Here is a 24,872-nt window from a genome sequence, read left to right as displayed (position 1 = left end):
CGATTTCCAGTGTCGTGGCCTCAAAAGAACGGCACCGGTATGTACTTATCACTCACGATGAAGATTTGGAGAGAAACGACCCACGCATCGTCTAGAACGCGCACAAACAGCGAGGTGAGTTTCACTCTCAACACCCCCCCTCCTCGAAATTCGGTTCGTTCTCGCTTATTTGCGGTTCTTTCTTCAAAATAAGTAGCTAGAAATCACTGCCTTCACATGGACTATCGATCTCCGATCGCGGTCGTACGCACCACTGCTGCAAACGGACGGGTCGACGCGAACCTCCCAGGTGAGTCATGGCTCCAAAATACTTCTCTTCCAACTTTCGTTCGTGTTTGATTTTTTGCGGTTCGATCCGGCTCTAAGTATATAGGCTCAAACTGACTGGAACACTTTTTTCCACCCGCGGCACAAAAGGTTTGACGCGAATCGACCGAGTAATGAGGAAGAACGAAGGCGAGCATGCCGGTGAGTTATTGCCTCAAATCCCCCACACCAAATATGTTCCCATTGGCTCACTTTTCGTTTGAATTGCTTCGTGATGAATTAATAATCGTCAGACAGGTCTACCATCTCATTACCACATTTGGTTCCACGCAGAACGGCCTGCTCGTCGTCGAGAAAGGTGAGAAATAGTCTCCCCCGCCAAGGACTGAGTCAAATCAGCGCTGATTTGACAGCGTGGGAAAGTTCTCTGGCCAAGGGACCATGGTGCGCCTTCCTATCTTCCTTTTCTCTTGCTCTTTTTTGTGTTTGACGGCAATCAATGCACTCTGTAGACCGTGTCTACCTCTTGTTTAGGGCCGGTGTGCTCTCTCAGGGTGAGTATATCGGCTGTTTGGCCGGTGGGCCACCCCCTACCTCTGAGTGTCGCGCGATTGGGAATTCAAGGTTCGCTGCCCGGTTTTTTCTGCAGCATGTGACTCACCCCAGTAATATGACACTGTATCTATCATCACGTCGGCGTTCGAAGCCATAGCGCGCTCGGAATTGCGTTTTCTGGGGGTAAGTCATACCTTATATTCATTTGAACTGAAACTTTAGCGTAACTCACTCATTTTCCATGCGATTACCTTCGTTTCAGGCTCAAAATACTTGTATGAACGTTCCATAATATTGCTGATCAATGCGTCGACAATACTGTACTTTTTCGCGCACAAGTTCACGCCACCGCCCCTCGGCCGTTGCCGAGATGACATAATCCGTTCGCGTCCCGGTTCGCAAGCAGACCGGGACAAGGGACAATGTTCGTGAACATCGACGCCATTTCAGGAATATGACCTTTCATAACTGCTCAACAGCCATTCATCCTCTGCATTAGATGTTATCTGCAGCCTGAAAAGTAAGAGTTTCTGTGAGCTTCGGATCAGCGAATCTGGAGGTCGGCAACGCCAATTTTCAAGTAATAGTTCGTCTCTACACCTTCGGTAGGCGCCGATGCAGGCCAAAGGAGGGTGATCAGCCAATCACAGCCAGCCTACACATTCCCCTTCGAAATGAACTTTCACTTGAAATTCTCACTTTTAAAACTCATTCTCATCGGTTTGCAACGCAAAAGTCCATTTTTCTGGCTGCAGATAACATCTATTGGGGTGGAAGAGCTCACCCAGTAGTAAAATCTAGCCCAAAGTGTGCCGTGGGGGCCTTCCTGAGGTCAATTTAGGAGCCTAGAATATATTCACATTTTCGTTAAATTTTCGTCAAATTTTGGTTTGTCCCATTTACAAGTTCAGTGCACGTCAATGGGGTGGGACTGTCCCGCGGCACAAGTTCGTTCGCGGCTCCCATGGGACACGGGACACAAACTTGTGCGCGAAAAACTACAGTACTCCATCACGAACGATGTTCGTGGGGTACCCAGAGAGGCATGGTGCGCCTTTTTCACTTTCCTTTTTCATCCCTCTTTTGTTTGTTTCGTGGCTCTTATTGCATTTATTGAACAGTTAACACGTCCAACTTGGGCCCGATATGCCCTCTTATGGCCGAGATATTGATATTTTCGCGGTGGGCACCCCCTCCCCCTAACTATCGCGCGATTGAAAATGTAAGTTTTTGAGGCGGGTTTTCTCCACTGTAGATGACTCAAATATCTTTTAGGGAACTGCCACTTCTTCAAATGTGGTGGTCGGGATGATACTGGCCTCGCAATTGCGGTATGTCGGGGTAAGTGACACCTTCCACTGGCACTCATATGCACGTAGGAATTCGTGACACTCACTCACTTTTTGTCAGATGGTCTTCGTGTCATACTCACAAGGTTACTGGAGTTGTATTCCACCATCAGCAAAACACGTGCCGTCTGTGATGGCCATCATGAACGATGATCGTGGGTCCACCCAAGGGGAGCTGAGATCCTGAATGAAACACCGGGAGTCGATTTTTTTTTAAGGGAGGCGAGGGGTGAACTAACTAACTGTAATTAATATTTCTGAGCCAATCAGAAGAATCTCCGCTCTTTATTTCTTTTGGGGAATGAAGTATAAGTGATTTATCATCAGTCTATCATTCAATCTGCACTTGAATTAGGCTAGGTTATGTTCGCCGTTGACGTTGATCTTCCGCTGCCCTAGCCTCTGATCCCAAACCTTATACTTCTATATTTCCATGATGCATGGCTGCTCAATCACACTCAATTTACCAGTCTGAGCTTTGAAGTTTGCGTAAGACTGCCCAACGGCGAAACCCTTAATTATTTCACTCTAGTTTTGACCCAGTCATCAACATTTTGCCCACAAAATGGTTCTATAATAATCCAATTAGCATCAGCACATGATACCTATATCGCTCCCAGCCCAATGTATTATTTTGGCGATTGTTTGGTGATTTTCTGGGTGGGGTCCAAAATTTTTTTAAGAGGCCTGAGGGCCTAACTAACTAACCAGGTCCCGGTTATTCATTATATTTGTCAGCTCCCCTTGGGTCCACCTAGATGCACGGTGCGCCCCCCCCCCCACCATGGGTGGCAAGGTGCGTTCTCTAACCTCGAAAGTCCAGCAGGAATTTGAACTGAGTGATATTTCATTTATGCAGGCCACTGAACACTTTGGACTTACCATTTGCTGTTCCGGTTTCCCACAGTTCACAATGGTCTGCCTGGGGGCATGATGTTGCCCCTCTACCTTGGTGTGCCTTTTTTTATTTTTATTTTTTCACCTTTATTGTTTCGGTGGAGGGCACTCCTGACACTCCAGATAGAGTATCCCCGTTGAATTTGGGGCTTCTGGACGTGTTTCGCGTCCGGAATCCGAGTTTTTGGGTGGGCGAGGTCACCGCCTTACCTCTTCGCCCCTCCCCCCGATTGTTTTCTCTCCACGTGCGGTATTTTATGCTGTGAGACACTCCTCATACGTAGGGTATCCCGTCGACACCTCATCGACGTTGGTGGGCGCAGTATTGTGTTCGCAATACCGATTTCTGTGTGCGAGGCGCATGCAGTACCACAGTGCCCGTAGCAGATAGACAGACCCTTCAAGCCACACTCTTTGTGCCCCTTGACCCAGACGGTCCCTTGCATCCGCTCGCGAAGCTCTCTAATCTCGGTCACCTCCTCATCTACGTCGTCGCCGTCACCAAAAATTGCTCCCTCCCAACCCAGGACGTCCGAATCGCGCACTAGCTGCGGTGGCGTTCAGCGTGGCTCCTCTCCCAATATTAACTGAATGCCAACCCCAGATTTTCGCTTGAAACGTGGAATGTGTCGGACCGGAGCATACAAAACATAGCCAGACTGCCACCCATGCTGTTATCATGCGAGCTGTTATACAGTATATATAACTTACGTGCTCTTCAGTTCGATTTTAGACTCCTATGTACAATAAGCACCGTGACCGACACCCGACACCGACGACGGATATCCCTTTTACTTATTTTCTGTCGTTATCGCTTTTGCTTCTCATCTGAGCCTACTCGCCGCCAGTGGGGCATGGTGGAGTGGATATATAGGTGGGAGCAGAACGGGTGGAAGAAGGCGAAAGGCCTAGGAGGGAAGATGGTAGAGAATGTGGATCTGTGCAAGTATTTGTTTGAATAGGAGGGTTAAGGTTCTGGAGGCATTGGGTGTGAGTGAAGGTGTTAACATTGTTCTGGAACATAGAGGAGATGTATAACAAGGCGGCGGGCTGCAGCGACGCGTTATGTATGGAGGATGCGAGGTTGTGGATGCCGTTGATAGGTTCGAGCTTCAACTTGGACGAACGGCATCGATACTCTGAGTCTGACGCAGCAAATCTCGAATCCGGATGTTTGATGGTCAGGTGGTTGCCCGTATGTGTGTGTGTGTGTGTAGGTGTGATCGCCGCGGCGCGCACCATGTCAATGCACGTATTTCTACCTAGGCCTGTTCTTGATCACGACCTCTTTCATGAATTTGGTGTTTTACAGCGTCGTTCTTTATGGAGAATTTGTCCTATATACCTTGTAACTTTTTGTAGTTTGAATAGACCTTTCTTCCTTTGGTTTCAGTTTGTCACGGTAGTATCCCTCGCAGCCTGACACCTCTTGCGAACTGAGATGTGGATGTATGTAAGTATATTGTACGACTCTGCCGTGCTCCACCATATGAGTTTTCCGACATGGCCAGCCAGATATGAGGCAGGAGAACTCGGGAGTCGAATCCACAAGTGTGAAACAATCGTGGCATCTCGCAGCTGTGGCGCGCCACCCGGAGTACACACATACAAATGCGTGGTCTCGTTTCGAGGCCGCGGAAAAGGTCGTCCCAGCAAGGCACACATCAACCCTTGTCAGCTACTGCTACAACTTGAATGTCCACGGTCTCGCTCAAACTCTCCGCCGCTCCCATCTTCTTTCAGTATTGTCGCTCTTCTAAGCGTCTACCGCTCAAATATTGCCCTCTAAACCACTCAGCCTATCGACCCTCACCGCTCTCGCACGCCATCATGTCCGACATCGATGGAGAAAGGGCCATGGAATTCATGGATGTCCTCGACGTCTCCATCGAACAATTCATGGCCAACGTTCTTCCCATAATGAACATGCCTTGGGAAACTCTCGCTCCAGAAGATGCGGAAGTTGCTCGTCAGTTGAAAGACATTCTCGTTCACTCGCCCGACACTACTCGCATCCTCTCGTCGCCCACGTCCACGACATCTCGCGAAATCGCGCCCGCGGACACATCTTTCTCTTTTGACCGTTCGACATCCACCGACGACACCCTCAGCGGGTACGACACCTCCTTCGTCCGACAGGGCGACAGCTCCGGACTATCAGACAGTTCCGACTCGTCCGGTGACCTCCGATCGCTCTCGATCTCCTCGCTCTCGCAGAGCCAGGAGCTCGCCATTTTCAAGTTGCTCATTACGACCCATGAGGGGGGGGGATAACACGAGGCAGAAATACCCCACCGGACTTCAGGCGGAATTTTCCTCCGCGGGGATGCCGGGGGGAATCAAAATATACACAAGATTCTCGCCAGCATGTCCCGAACGAGAATGAATTGCTTTATCCGCCGAGTAATCCTCCAAAATAGGGCAAGTTCGGAAGCAAAAGTCGCGATGCTGAGCGCGTCCACAAATAGCTCTCTCGTGTCTCTCGACTTCCTCTCAACTTCACAGCTCTCCTCCACCCCTCGCTCGCCGTTCGAACCTCTCTCTCTCGCTCTCGTTCACCTCCAGGCATGACGTCAACAAGCGACGACGTGGTCCGTGCGCGATCTCCTCACCGCTCTACATAAAGACCAACATCCCGCCGTCACCCCGCCTCCCTCCCTCTCCCTCCCTCTCCCTCCCTCCCTCTCCCTCCCTCCCTCTCCCTGCCGCCCCCTCCCTTCCTCCTCCCTTCCTCCTCTCTTCCTCCTCCCTTCCTCCTCCCCTCCCCCCTCTCTCCCTTTTCGACATCCTTCGCTCGCCTCGACACTTCTCATTCGATGTCTTTGTTCCGAGGTGCGCGCCCACATCTACGACCACTTTCTTCGGATTCCGGGTGAACAATATCATGAGGTGCGAAGGATGTTTAGTGGAGGGTTTACTTCGGTGATGGAATTCTCCAAAGGTGTGTACTGCCCACATAGGATGATTTGTTCAACTCACAGCTGGATCATAACTTGCGCTCCCGAGCCGGCCATGGATTGTATGTACGTGCTCCGTGTCTCCTCTTGCATGACACCTTATGCTTTCAACTTAGCTCAGATATACCTTCCACTCAGACTTCAAAGTCCGCAAAGGTACGCTATATGTACTTTTCGTTTGCATTTCACATCATTGACTAGCATATATCTAGGTCTCCGCACGCATTCACCCCAACCCGATAGCCACATTCATGAAACTGCGGTTTGCACGGTTTTTGGTTGCTCTGGGTTGTAGTGGCTTACAGCCGGTGTAATGTTTGATTGACGTGTGCATATGTAACTTATGTTGAGAGCAGCCTCCGTAGCCGTAGATGCCGCCTGTACGAGTTACATACTACTTAGTACCTACACTGTTGAATATAATCCACTTTCACGATCTCCGTCCTCGCTGAATAAACCTCTGGAAAATGTCATATTTTATTATATAGCGGGCTAAAATCCCGGTACGTCCCTTCAAGTTCGTTGAACTCGCGTATATATTGTGTTTGTGTCATAATTACGTGGAATGAGCGCTGAGGGGATTGCAAGGGGGATGTTGCGGGTAATTCGTATATTCGCAGAATGTGCTCAGCGGAAAGTGAGCTTGAAGTCCGGTGCCCTGTGTGGTTTAAGAAGATGCAGGTGAGGGTCGGCGGGAGGACACATAGTCCGGCACCGTCTTTCAGCGGGGTGTCAACGTCCAGCATACCCGTTGGTATGTCCGAACGCACTATGTATATACTCAAATGTTACTCATCTGACAACATATTACTTCGCCTCTTATGAAATAAATGATCAAATAGATAAGCTCAGAGGCCAAGTCGAGACTGTTGAAGTTATTGTGGCGGAGCTGGGAAAAGAGGTGAAGGAGCTGGGAAAAGAGGTGAAGGAGTTGAATAAGTGCTTCGCGGACTTGGCTGAAGAGATGAAGAGGCGTGATGAGGAGACGGAGAAGCGCTTTGCACAGTTAGGAGAGGAGATGAAGGACATAAAGGGTATGTTGAAAACGCTGCTCGCAAAGTAAACGGTGGTGCAGATGTCGATTCCACATGTACGTATACTGAGCAGGTCAAATCGTCTATAGTCCAATGAATCGTTGCCATGTCCCTATGTATATAATTCACCCGAAGTGTCCGTCGAACGACCACAGCATTGTCATATTATGTCGCCGTTTGAAGCTGCAGTGTGTATAGACTCGGGCGAGAACGAAATATACGTCATCTCATCAGACGCAGGGAACTACTACACCTTCTCCGAATGCATCTCCCTGTAATCGATGTCGGAGTTGCTTCTCAGAGCTTGTATTTCGCAAGGATAACCTGCAATGGATAGTCGACCTACTGACCAGGTTCCACACAGAGTAGACGTTATACGGGAGGTCATCCTACGGATGAGGCACTACATGTAGTGACTTGAGCTTAGGGTTCTGCACGGGTCCAACGGGTGCCAGAGACGAACCCGTACCCGTACCCGCCAAACACCGCACGCGCCCAGAGCTAGGCAGTCCCGCAGCTCTGTAACGATATCAGTCGGGTGGCGAAAAGCATGTAAGGAGGCTGATATCCGGAAGTACTCTGAGAAGCCTTCAATCGTGAGCAGACGCGAGTAAATTGCTTCGCACTGCTCAGGGAGGGACGATAACTCGGAGAAAGGAGGATGAGGGCGAACAACACAGGTGTAGTGTGTGAGGGAAGGTATATCAGTGGAACGGAGACCGGAACTGGGATGTAATACGTCGCTGTGCGTGTCCGTCCTGATAAAAGGCTCGAATCTGCTCGGTATCATCCGAGTTGTAGTTTCCTGTATGATAGGACCATGTGTGACACTCGGTGTCCCTCCAGGAGGGTCAACATGCCAGAAGGTAGCTATACCGATGTCGATGTACGTATCCTCCAGTATATCCTATATCGCCAAATAAAGATTAATGTCAGCTAAAGTGCGACAATCATACAAGTTTGAAGCGGAAAGGAATTCTGCCAGACGATTCATGACGGAAGCATATAGACAACAGTCAGATGGAGGGAGACGAGAAGGATCAGGACAAGGGGCAGAAAGAGAGTGTTCGGCGGGAGCGGTTATATACGCCACGACCTAGTGACGCAGCAAACGGACAAAGAGACCAAGTGCTAAAACAAGCGAGCGGACGTCGAAAACAAAGCAATGGAATTCGTTATTCCTACAGCCACCGCCTTGGCCAGCGCCGCCGTGTCAAGGAACAATGGCATGACTGAAACAGGGCTGATTCTTGGCCCGGAATGGAACCTACTAGTCGATGCAGAGGGCAGACTGCCAATGCCCCGCGTTCCTCTGGAAACGATCGAGTCTGATCACGCCACCTCAACGCTGGCCAGCTCAGGTGTGGCCAAAGATTTTCTTCGATACAGATGCTCGAAGCCTTCCGAAAAGGAAGTGACAACTGTCTTCAACTGCTTGGATCTCACGCATCTCAGCCAGCAAAACACGACAGGTTTTGCTGGGTGTCACCCCAGTACAGGGTATGGCCATCAAAGACACCAGTGGAAACAACGGGACGGGGAACTGAAAACTGCGGAGCCTGGTTGCAGCCGTAGTCGACAAGGTACTCCAAGTTGATTCAATGGTAAAACAGATATACTAGTACAATTCAAAGCGGAAGATGGACATATGCAAGACACAGAGCAGAGCTATATGATAGCGAGCGAGAGGCGCCGATGCCATGTTCAAGGTTCAGAAGACGTGTTACCGCCGAACCGCGCGTCTAGGCCTAAGCGGGCCACGACACGCTTCCCATCACGCAACTCATCCTCCAAAACTCTGTAAACTCCAACAGATATCCCACCAAAGTCCTCACGAATTTCCTTCTCGATGTCGGCTAACGTCTTCTCCAGGTAATGACACCCATCGCCTCTATCGCTCGACTCAGAGATTTCGGTCAGGTGCGGGACCCACGATATCTCGGTCAGGGAGGGAAGAGTGACAGCGATGTCTGTGAGCGAATGGAGCAGGGAAGAAGACGGCGATGGGTTCCTCTTGGTGCTCGCGATGAGCTCGGCATACGCCAAGGGTTCGACGTCGAAGACAGTACAGATGTGGAGAATGCCGAGTGCTTTTATGCTGTCCGTAGCAGAGCCAAACCACGAAGGAACTGTCTGCGCCTTGGGATGGAGCATGCACTGAATTGGCTGTTCGCTCGGGGAAGGGGGTGTAGTGGTAGGAATGGGCTGATGGACGTCGCCCTGAGCATTTTTCGTGAAGAAAGGAGAGCGTTCCGCCAACTGGAGTGTTTCGTGCCAGGTATCTTGGGTATAAATGGCGTATTGGGGCTCTGGCACCATGTCCGCCGAGGTGGCGAAGTCTAGGAACATGATACTGATGTCGGTGCGCCTGACTTTTCTGATTATGTAGTCGAACTAAGGTATAGATCTCATCAGTATATGAACTTTGATCGGAGGATCAAGCGAGGACTATACCATTGCTTCACGATTTTATGGGGCTACGAGGTTGTGAGGTGGAGAGAAGGTTGGTGAGGAAGAAGGTGAGCAGTTGATCGCGTGGGTCCTTATATAGGCGACCGGCGGATCCAGGGCGCTTTGGGAACAATGCAATACAGAGACACGCACTGAATCAAATACAACAGCCACCAATTGTCTCAATAGTTGCCGGCATCGGCTAGCGAGGATCCAGAGTACAACAACACGTCCGAGATAGGTTGGCACTCAACAGACGAAATGGCCAGCACGTCCCGAGTAACATGGATCCCAGCTAGACACATCCCCGGTCTGTTGTTATCGTAGACAGTGGAAAAACTACCCACATTCTGTAGAAGCTAACTCGCAAGACGGAAGCTTCACAGCAAGAGACGAGGCAGTGAACAATACGGAAGCTTCACAGCAAGAGACGAGGCAGTGAACAATACGGAAAGACGAGGCAGTGAGCAATACGGGAACAAAGACGAGCGGGCGATGCCGGATAAAATATACAGCTTAGTGTGGGAGCCGACACGCTGGCTTTCAGCTCGCCACACAGTCCGGGTTGAGTTGGGCATAGTTAGACGCAAGGACCGACCCATGCATTACACACTGTCGTGGGCAATGTCGCTGTGTGTTCCGTATCTTCAGGATGATTGACTAGCCTCGCTGAACTGAAGGCGACGAATATATACCAGTTATCAGCCAGTACTGTGGCCCATCCTCAGCTGTAGCCATTGTCTTCCGCGTGCTTTTCTTGCGACTTGCCGGCCCGATCCAACTCCATCGAAAAGCATGATTCCATTCCATTGCGCATACTCATATATACTCATAGTTGTATCCATATCTTCGCCGACACAACAACACAAATTGGCCGACCCTATGAAGTCCCATATGTGTTTGGGCCACACAAGTCCTCAGAGGCAACCCGCGCTATTTCTGTGTGCCGACGGGTCCAAATCGCGTCTGAGCCCGAGCCATACGATAGAGCTATGTGCCTTTGCCGTCCATAGTGAACAATTCCCAGGAAGAGTGAGGAGGAGGGAGACGCTATCGAAAGGTGTGGGACACAGGAAGATCCGAGTGGTGTGGCGTGAGTGGCGGAGGGGCGAGTGTGGGAAGTAAAACTGGGAAATGGAAAAAAGACGCTACTGTGGCGGACTAGGATCCTGGACAGATGGGCTTTCTCGCCCATTTAATCAATTTCATGTCTATGACATGCAAACTAAGTGACACATTTAGGTAGTCCGACATATATTAAGTATATTTACAACTATTTAGAGAGCTTGATGCAGTAAACCATCGTCAATGAATATTCTGCGACGACGAGTGGGGAAAGTGGCAAAACAGGGAAGCTGGACGCCTCTGGAGCGCGCCGAAAGGGCCCGGCTATTGCCGAATGAGTGGCGAAAAAGATGTCAAAAGGCGCCACACCCCCTTGCCCACCGATTTCGTACACATAATCGTTAGACGACCAGCAGCAAGAAGTACCCATAGCATTTTAAGATAGATAATTCTATCTGTGTAAATATTTGTGGGGTGCTGCACGACTTTCTGCGCTCAGGTTTCATTCGGATGTTTGAGAGGTGCAAAATTGGTCATTTCTCTAAAACCGTGCCGTCTAGAAGCCAAACAGTCTGTTAAAAACAAGCAGACCTTGGCAGAGGAATTATTTTGTTCGGTCTCCAAGACCATAAACTTTTTGTATGAGGAAGATCATGGATGCTGGAGCTAGAGCCTCACGAAGTGGGAGCCTCTTGTGGCGCCTTAGCCAGAGGATCCCCTCAACAAAAGATGTCCCATGCAAAAGTAGGCAACCATGGTCTGCCAGAATAATTTAGAATCACTTATGGCATGTCCCCATTTATACCACACATAGATTTCTACGAGAATGTACGCTGATATTAAAGGCGAGTCGAGGTGTCCATGTCGGTCGAGCTCCCTGCATGTGGCAAAATGGCCACACAAACCCCATCTCCGACAACATTTCACCATCTTCTACAAAATACTCACAAGGATCACACAAAATATTTTTTACATATTGTACGGGACGATGTAGGCCTACAAGTAATCTAGAGCGATGAAGGCACGAATATGTGTGCTTGAAATTCCAGAAAAGTTTGTCCAGCTTCTATGTCCGTCCAGCTTCCTAGTCCGCCACAGTACGGTAACGGTGTGACGTGACGTGACTGACCGTGACCGCGCGCGGAGAGCGCGAGTTTGGCCATCGGAGTGTGGCGCCGCTGCATGGAGGGGCCGCTTGGCTTACATTCGAGCATGCAGGTGTATCGGGGGGACTGGATTTTGCAGGGGGTGCTCAAAGAGTGATAGGTAATTGTATGTAAGGTATCAAACATATTTTATTACAAGTAGGTATACAAGTGGAGGTGGTGTATATGTGCTACTTGTGTGCTTGTAAGGGGATCAGTATGAAACATACAAGACGGCCGCGAAGCGGCCTGGAAAAAATAACGCATCTTCCTGGAAGTATACAGAATACACAGAATGATGCTAGGCACGAAGCGGCGACCTGAAAGAGCAACGAGGAGAGCTGGGATTGTCTGAGTGTGGGCGGGTGGCGGGAGGTGGCGAGCTGTGTGACGCGGGTGGAGGGATCATCTTTCAATCTAATCGTATCGTCTTTTTTGCCGTAGGAAGGTCTCTTCGGGACCCTGCTGTTTGGGCTGTCGTGCCAGCCAAACCGCTCGCGAAGCGAAGGCGAGGAGGGAAAAAGACGATCCAAAGGATCAGAAGACGATATAGCCGCGGGCGCTCAAGCGGTAAACGAGGCGCTGTCCATCAATCTTATCGCTATTCGGCTGCTTCCAGATACCCCGGCATTACCTCAAATCCATCAATCATGTCACGCCGGCCAACTTCGAAGGATTTCTGAGCGGTTTTCATTGCTAGAGGCCCTCCTCCTCCGATATGAATATACAAACCAACTACCTAGGTGCCACCCAAAGACGTTCCCGTCACAACAAGATGCTCCCGGCACTTGCCGCGTAACAAGAGCGTCTTTTCCTCGGAAGAAGGAGTGCCCACGCGATGCTGGAAGTGTGCGTCTCCCGCCGTCTCCCACCAGCCTGTCCACCACCTCTTCCGCTGCGACTCCACTCGCATCGGCACCTCCTCGTCGTCTCTTTCGCATGGAACGTGAACTCTTGACGGATATACACTCTGCCTTGGTTTTAAACGGAGCGGTGTGGTATTACCGCAAAAAAACCCAAACTCAGGATATCGTACATTGCGAACGCACGCAAAGAGACAGGAGAGCGGATAAGCAGGCAGGTACAAATATGGATCATCGGCAGGTGTATGGGATATGGAAGATAATAGAATCGAAAATAGAGCTGGTGGTGAGAACGGATAAGACGGCACAACCATCACAGCGGCAACAGCGCCTTCTCGACACCAATGTCCTTGGCCAAGGCACGGTGCCTTTGAGCAGAAGGGTGACCGTGGAACTCGAGATATTTTTTGAGGGTGGCAGTGTCCAAGTCCAGGAGTTGTTGCAGATTCCTTATGTCGACGAGTCCGACGTCCTCCGGGAACTTGCCGTCCTTGGAGGGTACTGTGCAGTAAGGATATATTGATCCATCGCCCGAACGCCTGTTCGACTCCTGCATGTGCATCATGGTTAGAGCCTGGTTTTAGAGAGAGCGGGAGAAAATTACCTGTGCCAGGGTGCGAAGGCCTAAGCCAATGTTGATCTGTGACTTCTTGACCGCTTGAAGCTCATCCTTGACCTCTCCCAGCCCACCTTTTATCTGCCGCAACTCGCCCTTGACGTCCCGTAATTCGGCTTTCACCTGCTGTATTTCGCCTTTAATCTCTGCCAAGCCAGCAGCAACGGCCTCTGAGGCCGCCGCTCTCAGCTCGTTGCGGAGAGCTTGGATAGCGGGGTCGATGATCTGAGCTGAGCGTACTGTGGCACAGAAGGAGCGCGTGAGGGGTGAAAAGCAGAGGCTGGTGAGCGAACGAAACGTACCTTCTGGACGAATTCTGGAGAGCCCCGCCGCGAACGCCTCGTCGACCACTGTTGCATGTTGTGCGTAATCTTCACCACTGATCGTGGTCTTCCCGCCTGAGGTACATGCGTACAAAGAGCATCAGTAGCATGGACTTTGACACAGGAGAGAAACACCACTGACGCATTGTGTGCTGGATTATTTGCGTGGCGACATCGAGGTCGGAGACTTCCTTGTTGGTCGCAGGGACGCTTATCTGGGCGAAAGGGGCACGGGGGCCCTGGCCAAACCTGCTCCAGTCTATAGTGTCGACCATGTTCGAAGGTATGGAAGAAGAACTCCTGACAGAGCGACGTCGGCGTGTGGGGATAGAGGAAGAGGGTGCTGAGTGCAGTTTCTTGGATGATCGGGAGGGTGAACGAAGGTGGTAGGGATGTGGGGCCATGGGCAGAGGTCACTACAATGTGCGTCTGTAAACAGTCGTCAACAGATGGTGGGAGTGGGAGAGCCGGAGTAGCGACGGAGGCCTAAAACAGCTCAGAGCGGTCACAGGATGGGTAGTCTTGGAGTAGTCTTTTCACAGACAGACCTTGGTGTAGAAGATAGGACGTTCAACGTGTCAAGGTCTGCTACGTCGGTGTTACTGTAACGCCGCAAAATGAAACCCGGCAGGAGACGCCGACTGTGGCGACTTGTGGCGCTCCCGAGAACAGAAAAGAAGGTGCAGTGCCACCCGAAGTGTCAATGTGTCCGCTCTCTATCCCAACTTGAACATGGAAGTCGACGGTCACAATGTCATCGATGACTGAGGACTCGAACTTAGACTTGTGCTGGGGTAACATGTCGATCCATTCCTCGACTTGGGATCTAGGGCGACAGGGTCCACGGACGGTGCATTCTTTGTTGAGGAAAGCGAGCGCGATGGTGAAAAAGCTATCTCTGGTGGTGAGAAACATGTCATCCTAACTGTCACCGCAGCTCTGTTCGACTTGAGAATTGAGCTGTTCCATGCTTTACGACTAACGCGGCGGCGGCGGCGCCATATTTCGCCACTGGCGTCCACTTCGAGCGATTCCGAGTGGCGGGCCACGGCGAACTGAACCACAAAGTTCACCTTGAACACCACCTTAGGAGACCGTGTTCTGAAAGGCCTCCTAGTGAATTTGTTGTATATCTTCGCTCTCAGATTCTTTTGACCTTTTCGTTCTCAGCCACAGACGGCTATCATACCTTTCGTGCGAGCTACTCACTTTCGTCTGTGTTTCTAACCTACCTTGAACTGTTACACTTCGCGTACGTTTGCTGTTGTCTTGATCACTACCAGGCAAGTCCTCTACTTCTCCCACTCGCCATTCACTCGCACCTTTTCATCTATCCTTCTAACCTACTTTAACGTGCCTCACTTCGCGCGTGTTCGGTCTCGGCCAAAAGGTGAGTCCTCCTGCTTGTCCTACTCGTCATGCATTCTCACAATTTCGTCTGTATTTATAACTTACTTTAGCTCATTTCACTTCCAGCGTGTTCGTCTCTGTCTTCGCTCACCACCAGGTAAGCCCTTTTCTTATCCTGCTCGTTGCTCAATCAAGGAGACTTCGCGAGGGACTCGTGTAGCCTTCGTGAGGGTATTCTCGCACCCTTTCGTCCGTTTTTCTAACTTACCTTGAACCGTTTCACTTCGCGTGCATTTGCTGTTGTCTTGATCACTATCAGGTAAGTCCTCTCCTTCTCCCGCCCGCCATACACTCTGACCCTTTCGTCTATTCTTCTAACCTGTTTTGACTCGTCTCACTTTGCGTGTGTTCGGTCTTGGTCAAGAGGTGAGTCTCCCTGGTTGTCCAACTCGTCATGCACTCTCACCCTTTCGTCTGTATTTCTAACCTACTTCAGCTCGTTTCACTTCGCGTGTGCTCGTTGCTGTCTTCGGCCACCACCAGGTAAGCCCTTTTCTCATCCTACTCATTATATAATCGCGGAGACTTTGCGAGGGACTCGTATAGTCTTCGTGAGGGTATTTTCGCACCCTTTCGTCCGTATTTCTAACTTATTTTGAACCGTTTCACTTCGCGTGCGTTTTCTGTTGTCTTGATCACTACCAGGTAAGTCCTCTACTTCTCCCACTCGCCATGCACTCGCACCATTTCGTCTGTCCTTCTAACCTACTTTGAGGAATCCCACTTCGCGTGTATTTGTCGTTGTCTTTATTCACCACCAGGCAAGTCCTCTCCTTATCCTACTCCTCATGCAATCGTGGAGACTTCGCGAGGGACTCGTGTAGACTTCGCGTGGGCATTCTCGTACCCTTTTCTTTATACTTCTGACTCAACTTTGACCACTTCATTTCGCGCGCATTCTCTGGCTTTCCTCACCGCTAGGTAAGTTCTCGCCTTCACTCGCGCTCTTTCGTCTGCCCTGCTAGCCTACTTTGACGCATCTCACATCGCATGTGTTCGGTGTTAGATCCTTTTGACCGCTTTGACCTCAGCCACAGACGAATAGCACCCCTTCAAATCGCTTTCGTGTGCGCCACCCTCTCAGCCGACACGATCTAATCCTTGGTACGTTTCGACTGGACGATCCTGATCGTTTTCTTACCCACACCAAGGCGATAGCAAAATGGCCTTGTGAGTTTGGGTCATCGTCCGCCCGAATATGTGGCCAACATAACCAAACGCCAGGGCACAGTGCATCCAGGCCTGCAAAACGTTCGCTCAGAATCAGTGGGGAAATGGGAACTTGAATGGCCGGATGACTATCGTCGAGCGGTAGGTGGTATCTTTATCGATTGACACATACAGAGCTGACCAGACTCGTGTACAAAGGGAATGCGGGTTACACCGCTCCGACACGGACGATAGCTTGCACTACACAGTCGAGGTGTGGTTCAAAAACGAGCTGTTGGAGAGTCCGTATGGAATGTATTGGCATGTACCTCCCGTAAGTGTTTGGCGACTACTCGGAGTCTCTTTTTCTGAGGGTTTTATAGTAAGCAATGGCGCGCGCTCGCCCATGCCTTCGTTGTGCTGGGGGGGAGGGGGGGGAGGCATTTCTTGGTATTAGTTTCTTGGTGTTTTGGAGGGCTCCGCGCCTCATGCTTTTGTACTGCTTTGATCTTCTTGTGTTTCCTCGTAGCGAATTTGTACAACTATGATTTATTTTTGCTTGTCTTTCGCGTGGAATGAAGTTGCTTTTCGTTGAGCAACACCGGGGGAACTACAGAAGCTTGTTCTTGTGGACGGGTTCCAGGTAGGTGGCGACCTCCGGCGATCTAGAAACCATCACGATAAATGGCTCGTTGATGGCACAGTCTGGTGTGCCTATAATCGTATAGTTCATTTTCGACCCTAAATGATGAATAGACTTCTTTTTTGAGGATAACCCAAACGCAACGATATATACACCATTCGAGGGCCTCATAACCTTGTACTACGTATGGAGTTTATGATACCCTGTAAATAAGCGGCTGCAAAATGAAATGTTCACACAAATTTAGAGGACGAGCAAAGCTTAGGTAAATGATCGGTTTTTCTGAGGCCCTGCATGGAAATAAATGCTGCATGCAGCAATGGAAAAAATCATTCATTCCTTGGCACGTTCAATTTGAGCAGAATGATTGGAAATGTAAATACGAGAATCGGTGACACAATGTACTGTTAAACAAGAGGCGTTGAACATGATATTTACTGTTATTTAGAATTGCCGTAAACAGGCCATGTACTGTACTTTTTCGCGCACAAGTTCACGCCACCGCCCCTCGGCCGTTGCCGAGATGACATAATCCGTTCGCGTCCCGGTTCGCAAGCAGACCGGGACAAGGGACAATGTTCGTGAACATCGACGCCATTTCAGGAATATGACCTTTCATAACTGCTCAACAGCCATTCATCCTCTGCATTAGATGTTATCTGCAGCCTGAAAAGTAAGAGTTTCTGTGAGCTTCGGATCAGCGAATCTGGAGGTCGGCAACGCCAATTTTCAAGTAATAGTTCGTCTCTACACCTTCGGTAGGCGCCGATGCAGGCCAAAGGAGGGTGATCAGCCAATCACAGCCAGCCTACACATTCCCCTTCGAAATGAACTTTCACTTGAAATTCTCACTTTTAAAACTCATTCTCATCGGTTTGCAACGCAAAAGTCCATTTTTCTGGCTGCAGATAACATCTATTGGGGTGGAAGAGCTCACCCAGTAGTAAAATCTAGCCCAAAGTGTGCCGTGGGGGCCTTCCTGAGGTCAATTTAGGAGCCTAGAATATATTCACATTTTCGTTAAATTTTCGTCAAATTTTGGTTTGTCCCATTTACAAGTTCAGTGCACGTCAATGGGGTGGGACTGTCCCGCGGCACAAGTTCGTTCGCGGCTCCCATGGGACACGGGACACAAACTTGTGCGCGAAAAACTACAGTATCCTACTTTTTGCCCGACCCTCTATATTGGAGTAGACTTGTGATTTTGTGTTTGTTGGTTGAGAGGTTATGCGTAAATTTTATATTTGCTGTTAACATTCGGCGACTTATCTGCGAAGTAAATACGACTATAAATAATTGGGTGCCACGAGTGTATGAACTCCGACGAGCGCGTCCGAGCGCGTCGCCGGTCCGCGCCCGTTTTCCCGGCCGGAAAACCCAGGAAGAGCTCGTCAGAGCTCGTCGGAGTTCAGCCAACTTCGTCGGACCTCGTCAAACTCCGTCAGACCTCAGACTACTTCGAATAACCTCAGTGTACGTAGTTCTCCCTGACTTTCCTGTCTGTGATTTCATTTTGAAAAAGACCAAGCTATTAAAGTCGGAGGAAAACCTTCATACAATGGCGTAAACCGTCGCGACTCCCGAATCAAGGGCAGGCTTGACTTGAACTTCCGAAGAACGCGAACGGGGTTTGAAGCAAGTTTGAAGTCAGCCACACGGTCCGTACTGGATAGAAAAAAACTTGATATTCGGTTCGGTGCGTACTTCAAGAAGACTCTCAAATTTCGTTCTGATTAATCTCTCATACGATCAAGCTTCACTATGTTGTCGAGCATAATGCAGGCGAGTTTGGGGGCGCGCGCCGCGGATTGAGCGGAGTTTGAACTGCAATTACCTCCGTCTCATATTATGGACGGCTTTGATCCGTGTTTCACCACTTGCTCTTTCTTCCTCCACAACCGTCGCGACTGCTCTGGGTACCACCTAAGGTGAGCGTCCTGACCTTTGCGCATTTTATTTTCAAACCTCCTCCATCCTTTTACCTCCTTTACTCGAGATGACTCCCCTGCCCACCTACTGTAGGAGTAGACGGCGGCCTTTCGGCTCCCTTAGGGTCGCAGGGGTCAATCTTGAGTCGCGTTTCTACGCGTTTTGACGTGCCATTCTACATTCTTAAGGGCATCCAAGCCTTTTCTTCATTCTTCACGGCCCTAACTATCTATCATGACGTGTCAGTGTGATTTCTTACGCGTAATCTCTTTTTAGTGGTGGCAATCCGAGGATGGAGCACGTTGTAAGTATTCGACTTTTCGTTTGTCTACTTCATATTCTTGGATATTTTCTCATCATTCTTTCCCCTTCTAGAAACGTCAACTTCTAGCCTTGACTCCTTGGCTCACCCCGGAGTCATTGGACGGGCTTGTAACCGTGTCTGACGGCTTTTCCCTCGGCCGTGCACTCCGTCACGCTGCTGTAGTTGCAGACCGGATGCGTGACGATGATGATGGCGAGACTATGGATGGTCTCCTCGACCTCGATGGGTTTTCAGCCGACTCCGCGTCCTTTGCCCAGTTGCCACACCCTCCGCCACCCTCTCTGTCGCCATCCTCTCCGTCACCACCCTCTCTGTCGCCGCCCTCTCCTTCACTGCTTCCCAACGAAGCCCCTTCTACAACGTCCTCCGCCCGGTCAATCATTCACAAGATATACACCCTCGTATCGTCCTGCAAGAGCGTCGTGTCCTTCTCTCGGCGAATTCCAGTCGAACCTTCTACGAGTCCCAATGCTCAGGCTTCACCTCGCCCGGAACCCTCTTCGTCCGCGCTGCGCAACCCTCGTAACCAACGAGTGGCTCGAAAACGCCGCCACATACGTGACACCGCTTACCGGGAGCATGAGGAAGCGATGAGCCATCCACTCACTCGAGGCCCGCTCACGTTCTCCGCCCACCTGGTTGAAAAATACGGCACCGTCAACGTAGCCGACACGCTCCGGATGAATTGGTTCTCTGTACCGCGGATCGCTCACGCTATTGGTGCATGGATTCGCCTTCCGAAGTTCAAGGCTTCCAAGGTCGCAGGCTGAACCGCCGAGAAGTTGATGAGCGATTGCGGCTTCACCTTGATCGAGTGGGACGGAACGTATGTCTTGTTCTCTTGTATGTATCTACGCCAAACTGATTCATTCTACCTCCTTAGAACGAATTTTGCCTTGGTGGATAGCCTGGGGCATATTGTGGCGCGGTGCCTCGGCTTTCCTGCAGACTCACGCTGGGAATCGATCTGCAAAGGAGCATGTGCGGCCATGGATAGAGCTCTTGTGGCCATGGGCGCACCACAGCGAGATCCTAATGGTAGGCGGGGCTGGTTCACGACTCTGTTCACGGGCTTCTCGATGGGTGGCGGGCAGCAGGTATGTTTTTATTATCATTTCGTTCATTTCAAAGCTTACTGGTTGTCTACTTGCTTAGTACCCTATGCCCATGGACATGAGGTCGCAGAAGAATGCTAGGGCGGTTGAGGAGCTGTGTAAGGATCCGAACATCCGGAAGATTGCACACTACGGCAGCAGTAAGTTGTTCTTGGATCCCCCAATTGTGCGTGGAGTACTGAATGGTTTCCATAGCCGCCTACGCATTCACGTCGCCAAAGGCCTTCCGGTTCCTTGACAGCTGTCTCCTCGCCGTCGAAAGCATGATCGAGCTGCTTTGCCTTCCCTCCCTTTTTCGGCCGTTCCCATTTAGTATCTTCCCCTGCGTCCATTTCAATCTCGGAAACAATGTCACCACCTTGCTACACCGCGACCACGCTAATATTATCTTCGGAATGTGCGCTATTCACGCCCTCGGACGGTATGACTACAAAAAGGGTGGTCACCTAATTCTCTGGGACTGGAAAATCATTATGGAGTTTCCACCCGGCACTACAATCCTCATCCCCTCAGCTGCTGTTGCCCACGGCAATACGCCTCTCGCAGATCCGGATAACGAAGAACGCAAGTCCTTCACACAGTACATTCCAGGAGGACTCATTCGACGGTGGAGCTATGGATATCGGACGGAGGAGGAGGTGAAAGAGCAGGATCCAGAGGAGTGGCGTCGGCTCAAGAAGGCGGCGGACGAACGCTGGCAGACGGCATGTGGGATGTTTTCGAAGGTTGAGGAACTTCATTCGGACATACTTACAAACCTTTGTATTGTACCTGAGAACGGCGTGGAGGTTGTGGATATCGTAGAGAGTGACGGCAAGAGTTGATGCGTGAGGGTTGCGTTGTAGTATACTTATTTTTGTATTATTTTCTCTACTCTTTAATGGTACCGTGTCTGTTGGAGAGATCTGGGTGAATACTGAACTGGCAAGGGCCTCTGGATGTGTTCGAAAATCCCGAAGTGCCACAGCATGGCTTGTTGATCAAGTCACGCGCGCTCAAAGTCACGTCCGAGCGCACCTCTCACCTTAGACTCTGTTATCACCCTTAACTTATTGCTACAAAGATAATTGTTCTCACTGGACAAGGGCCCCAATTCCGGCCGCCGACATATATGGTAACTTTCAGAAACTGAGCTTCAAAGCTCAACTTTCCGGATGCCCCACATGCGTGCTTCGCCACACGAGAACAGCACTTAGGTTCCAAAATCACGAACCATAGACCCATCGAGATTCGAGACTGCCCTCCGACAGGACATAATTGCATACAGCCTGTGAGTATGAACAAGTCCGATCAGAAAACCCGAAGATGGACAGAGGACAGTCCATGATCGCGCGAGTGACGATGCAATAAATACATGATCAACGATGCCAAAAACAACCGCGACGGAGACAACATGATAACGACGACCGATGACTCCACAGACAATGAGAACAAATGAAAAAAAAAACCCCCCAACGACGATAACTCCATGAACACCGGCAGCGACTTTGAGAAAGGACAACGACCGCAACAAGGCATACTAACAACATCCACGACGAGAGAAATACATCGATAGCTTCCATCAACAAGTGTCGATGGACAGCACAGGAGTAGATATACGCGGACCGAACACAAACAAAGGTGAGAACAAGAACAGCAGACGAAAGCAAAAACGACGGGATGGCGAAACGGCGAGACAACAAGATGAAATGGAATAAGATGGCGACGGGGGAAACTTACATTAGCGATCAGTCCAGTATGTTAGGAAAGGAAAGGAAAGGAAAGGAAAGGAAAGGAAAGGAAAGCGACGATAGCAGATACCAAGAGACGAGACGGATAGAGAAGGAATATACCAGACAGAAAAAACTCCAACTACATGCAGAGAATGAGGAACATGCCGGATCCGCTCAGGTCCGCATATTGGGGGTAGGACTTGGCACGGACGGCGGCATATAGTCCTCGAGTTCGATGTACTCCTGGTAGAGCGAAAAGGAGATCGGGAAGGTTAGAATGAGCTCGAATTCGAGTTGGTTATAGTTCGGCTCACCTTATCGTCGCACTCATCTTCACCTTCATATCCTTCCTCCATGCCCCAATCCTGGTACTTCCCTTCTGCATCCCCATCCTCTTCCTCCTCCCCAGACTCCTCCTCTTCCTCGGTAGAGGAAAAGCTGAGGGGATGTTGAGTCGTAGCCTTTAGCTCTACCTCTGAGTCGGCGTAATGGACGTCCACGTCGTTGTCCTGGCTAACGACGGAGCTGCGGGAGTCGCTCGACTCGTCCTACACAGCATGGCACTCAGATGTAGGCGGATAGAACGGCAACCACGGACGACAAGCAAAGAAACTTACCGACGAGGTAGGAGGGCATTCGACGTCGGATGTGAAAAGCAAAGATTTCTTGACGTCGGCATCGTCCTCGTCATCTCCATCGCCATAAACTTTGATCTGATGACGTAAAGGATCAGATACCAGCTCATAACGACAAGGAAAAACAATGGTCAATGAACGCGAACGTACTATCTCGAGCGGGCGAAAGACGAAACGAGGAGAGTCGGGCGGCGTCAACAGGGAGTAGGTCGACGCGCTATCACTCGTCCAGGAGGCCCTCGACAACCTGCCCGGACTCAACTCTGCCGCACGCAGGCGCGGACTATCCTCGAGGTCGAGGCAAGGCCTCTTCCGTGGAGGCGGGACATTTTCCTTATTCTCTGCCGGAATAGCGTTCTCTTTGTCCTCGAGATTGCTACAGTCAGACTCGGAGTCAGAGTCCGAGCTGATTCCTTCTTCATCGTCGGCGTCGCCATCCGAGCTATAGTCGGCCTCGAATTTGCGGCGGCGTTTCAAGGAAGGTGCTGGGGACGGTGGGGAGGCGAGGGTGAAGGCGGCCGATGCGTCGTCGAAGGGCGCGTAAGAGCCATAGACGATGCCATTGTTGATGATGTAGTCGGCAGGGACCATGGTAACGTTGGTCGACATGTTGATTAGTGTTCTTTGAACGGGTAAGTGGTGGTGGTGTTGTTGTTTGAGCTATTTCGGCGAGAACTGGTCAAAGAGAGAGCGGCATGGGAACGTATCAGTGTCAGCGTCAGCACACACAACGGGGGGCGACGTCGACGGATGGAAGATTACTCACAGATGATAGAGAATTTGTCGGACACCTGAACGTTTAAGAACAAGTTGACGGTGGAGAAGATTTCACTAAGGGGAGATAGGGACGGGGCCTGTATGCTGCAACAGAGAACGACGATAATGACCAGACACGGTGGGCGCGCCATCGAAAACGAGGACGATGGATAGGACTTACGGTTAGGTTGTTAGGAGAACGCTGTTGTTGCGGTTTGAGATTCACGATATTCAGAAAGTAGATCGAGATTGCAGACGTGTCTAAGAGGAAAGCGATGTGTCAGGACGGCATTCAGCTATAAGTGCCATCGGCGGCAGAATGGCTCACATTCTCAGATACTCCTTGCTATTCTCTGTCAAAACTAGTGTTGGGGGAGTGTTGTTGTTACGGTTTGATGTTCAGAAAGTTGATTCGGATTGCGAACGCGTCTGTAGAGGAACACGATGTGTCAAGACGACATTCAGCTATAACGCGCCAGCAGCAGCAGCAGCAGAGAACGACTCACATTCTCAAATACTCGTCTCTGTTCTTACCGAAGACTGGTTGTTTATTGATTCTGGAAGCTGTTTGCGGTCGATATTTGCTGGTGAGAGTGGAGAGCGTTGGTGAGCGGGGCAGGCGGTCGATAGACGATGGTCTATGTAAAGCAAGAAGAAGAGGGCCTGCACGGCGGGCAACGATATTTGAAAATACGGCACAGCATGACCACGCGCCCTTCGAATACATCGGGGCCACACATAGTTGCTCATTTTTACACTCTTCAACAGACCTCGGAACTCGGCGCATTCAGTGTCGTGATGGAACCGATTCTGTTGCTTTCAATCTTCTGGCTTTCTATAAACAGCCTGTTACTGTAGTTTTTCGACCAAGTGTTCGTCACGCATCACGCAGAGGGCGTCGGCGAACAGTTTTGGTCCCGGGGTCACGCATACACGCGGGTTCACGAACAGAAAATCGTGACGAATCTGCACTGAAAATCGCCCAAAATTCAATTTTTGGGAACTAATGCGAACAATTCCGCTTGTTCGTCACGCGTGGCCCGCCCGAACGAACCGTGGCCCAGCGGTGGTCACGGCTGACATAATTCTCCCACGAACACTTGGTCGAAAAAGTACAGTATGCCCAATAGACCTTATATGTTTCAAGTTTACTTGGAACTCGTTGGCGGAAGATCTGTCCGATCCGCCAATGAGCTTTCGCAAAAAGTTTCAAGTTTTAACTAACATATAAGCCCTAATCCCCTTCCTAGATATTTCATAATATGGCCCTCTGAGTCTGTGGCGAGAGAAAGTACAGAGAGGCTGATATAAGCTGAGCTCACGGGAAGCTCCGTCCGCCCGCTTCAGCGGTTGTGTTCATCGTTGGCCTCGCCGACGCTCACCCACTCACCGGACAGCTGTCGACGATTCGAGTGACGGGGATGTGAACGCGATAGCTCTCAGTCGGCATTACATCCATCCATCCATCCATCCGACTCGTCTTTATCCATGTCGATCTTGCTACTTTATCTATTCCCGCGACTCCTTGCTCTCGAACATCTACGCTCGTTCATTCATCTCGAACCCACCTCGAAGGAGATATCTCCAGTGCTCATAATAGGCGTCAACGTCAGTGGAACGAATACGTACGTTCTTTTCCTTCCTCTTCCTCTCGCATCCATCCCATCCCAACTCAA

At 50.4% G+C, this 24,872-nt stretch overlaps 7 protein-coding genes across 7 annotated transcripts; 3 read left to right on the top strand and 4 right to left on the bottom strand.

The window, feature by feature from the left end:
- Nucleotides 1–3,902: 3,902 nt before the first annotated feature.
- Nucleotides 3,903–4,310, bottom strand: STEHIDRAFT_163412 (uncharacterized protein; the record flags this gene model as incomplete). The annotated part of the gene is made up of 1 exon (XM_007311087.1): nt 3,903–4,310. One exon carries the CDS (start codon nt 4,308–4,310, stop codon nt 3,903–3,905), a length of 408 nt encoding a protein of 135 aa, XP_007311149.1.
- A 588-nt stretch (nt 4,311–4,898) lies between these two features.
- Nucleotides 4,899–7,337, top strand: STEHIDRAFT_116319 (uncharacterized protein; the record flags this gene model as incomplete). The annotated part of the gene is made up of 11 exons (XM_007311086.1): nt 4,899–5,308; nt 5,574–5,663; nt 5,901–5,957; nt 6,050–6,091; nt 6,142–6,181; nt 6,238–6,287; nt 6,514–6,528; nt 6,646–6,779; nt 6,868–7,059; nt 7,101–7,115; nt 7,258–7,337. The coding sequence occupies 11 exons, from the start codon at nt 4,899–4,901 to the stop codon at nt 7,335–7,337; spliced, it is 1,125 nt and encodes a 374-aa protein (XP_007311148.1).
- A 1,426-nt stretch (nt 7,338–8,763) lies between these two features.
- STEHIDRAFT_116318 (uncharacterized protein) lies at nt 8,764–9,408 on the bottom strand (the record flags this gene model as incomplete). The annotated part of the gene is made up of 1 exon (XM_007311085.1): nt 8,764–9,408. The coding sequence occupies one exon, from the start codon at nt 9,406–9,408 to the stop codon at nt 8,764–8,766; it is 645 nt and encodes a 214-aa protein (XP_007311147.1).
- A 3,488-nt stretch (nt 9,409–12,896) lies between these two features.
- Nucleotides 12,897–13,926, bottom strand: STEHIDRAFT_163408 (uncharacterized protein; the record flags this gene model as incomplete). Its single annotated transcript, XM_007311084.1, has 4 exons — nt 12,897–13,133; nt 13,188–13,438; nt 13,502–13,597; nt 13,665–13,926. 4 exons carry the CDS (start codon nt 13,924–13,926, stop codon nt 12,897–12,899), a joined length of 846 nt encoding a protein of 281 aa, XP_007311146.1.
- A 5,019-nt stretch (nt 13,927–18,945) lies between these two features.
- Nucleotides 18,946–19,748, top strand: STEHIDRAFT_163407 (uncharacterized protein; the record flags this gene model as incomplete). Its single annotated transcript, XM_007311083.1, has 2 exons — nt 18,946–18,957; nt 19,029–19,748. 2 exons carry the CDS (start codon nt 18,946–18,948, stop codon nt 19,746–19,748), a joined length of 732 nt encoding a protein of 243 aa, XP_007311145.1.
- Nucleotides 19,749–20,356: 608 nt separating this feature from the next.
- On the top strand, nt 20,357–20,917 carry STEHIDRAFT_69007 (uncharacterized protein; the record flags this gene model as incomplete). Its single annotated transcript, XM_007310985.1, has 1 exon — nt 20,357–20,917. One exon carries the CDS (start codon nt 20,357–20,359, stop codon nt 20,915–20,917), a length of 561 nt encoding a protein of 186 aa, XP_007311047.1.
- A 1,062-nt stretch (nt 20,918–21,979) lies between these two features.
- STEHIDRAFT_163405 (uncharacterized protein) lies at nt 21,980–23,049 on the bottom strand (the record flags this gene model as incomplete). Its single annotated transcript, XM_007311082.1, has 4 exons — nt 21,980–22,048; nt 22,120–22,353; nt 22,423–22,518; nt 22,591–23,049. 4 exons carry the CDS (start codon nt 23,047–23,049, stop codon nt 21,980–21,982), a joined length of 858 nt encoding a protein of 285 aa, XP_007311144.1.
- Between the last annotated feature and the right edge of the window lie 1,823 nt (nt 23,050–24,872).

This window comes from Stereum hirsutum (genome assembly GCF_000264905.1).
Source record: "Stereum hirsutum FP-91666 SS1 unplaced genomic scaffold STEHIscaffold_23, whole genome shotgun sequence".
In the NCBI taxonomy this organism is placed as follows: domain Eukaryota; kingdom Fungi; phylum Basidiomycota; class Agaricomycetes; order Russulales; family Stereaceae; genus Stereum; species Stereum hirsutum.
This window is presented reverse-complemented; position numbering and strand designations above follow the sequence as displayed.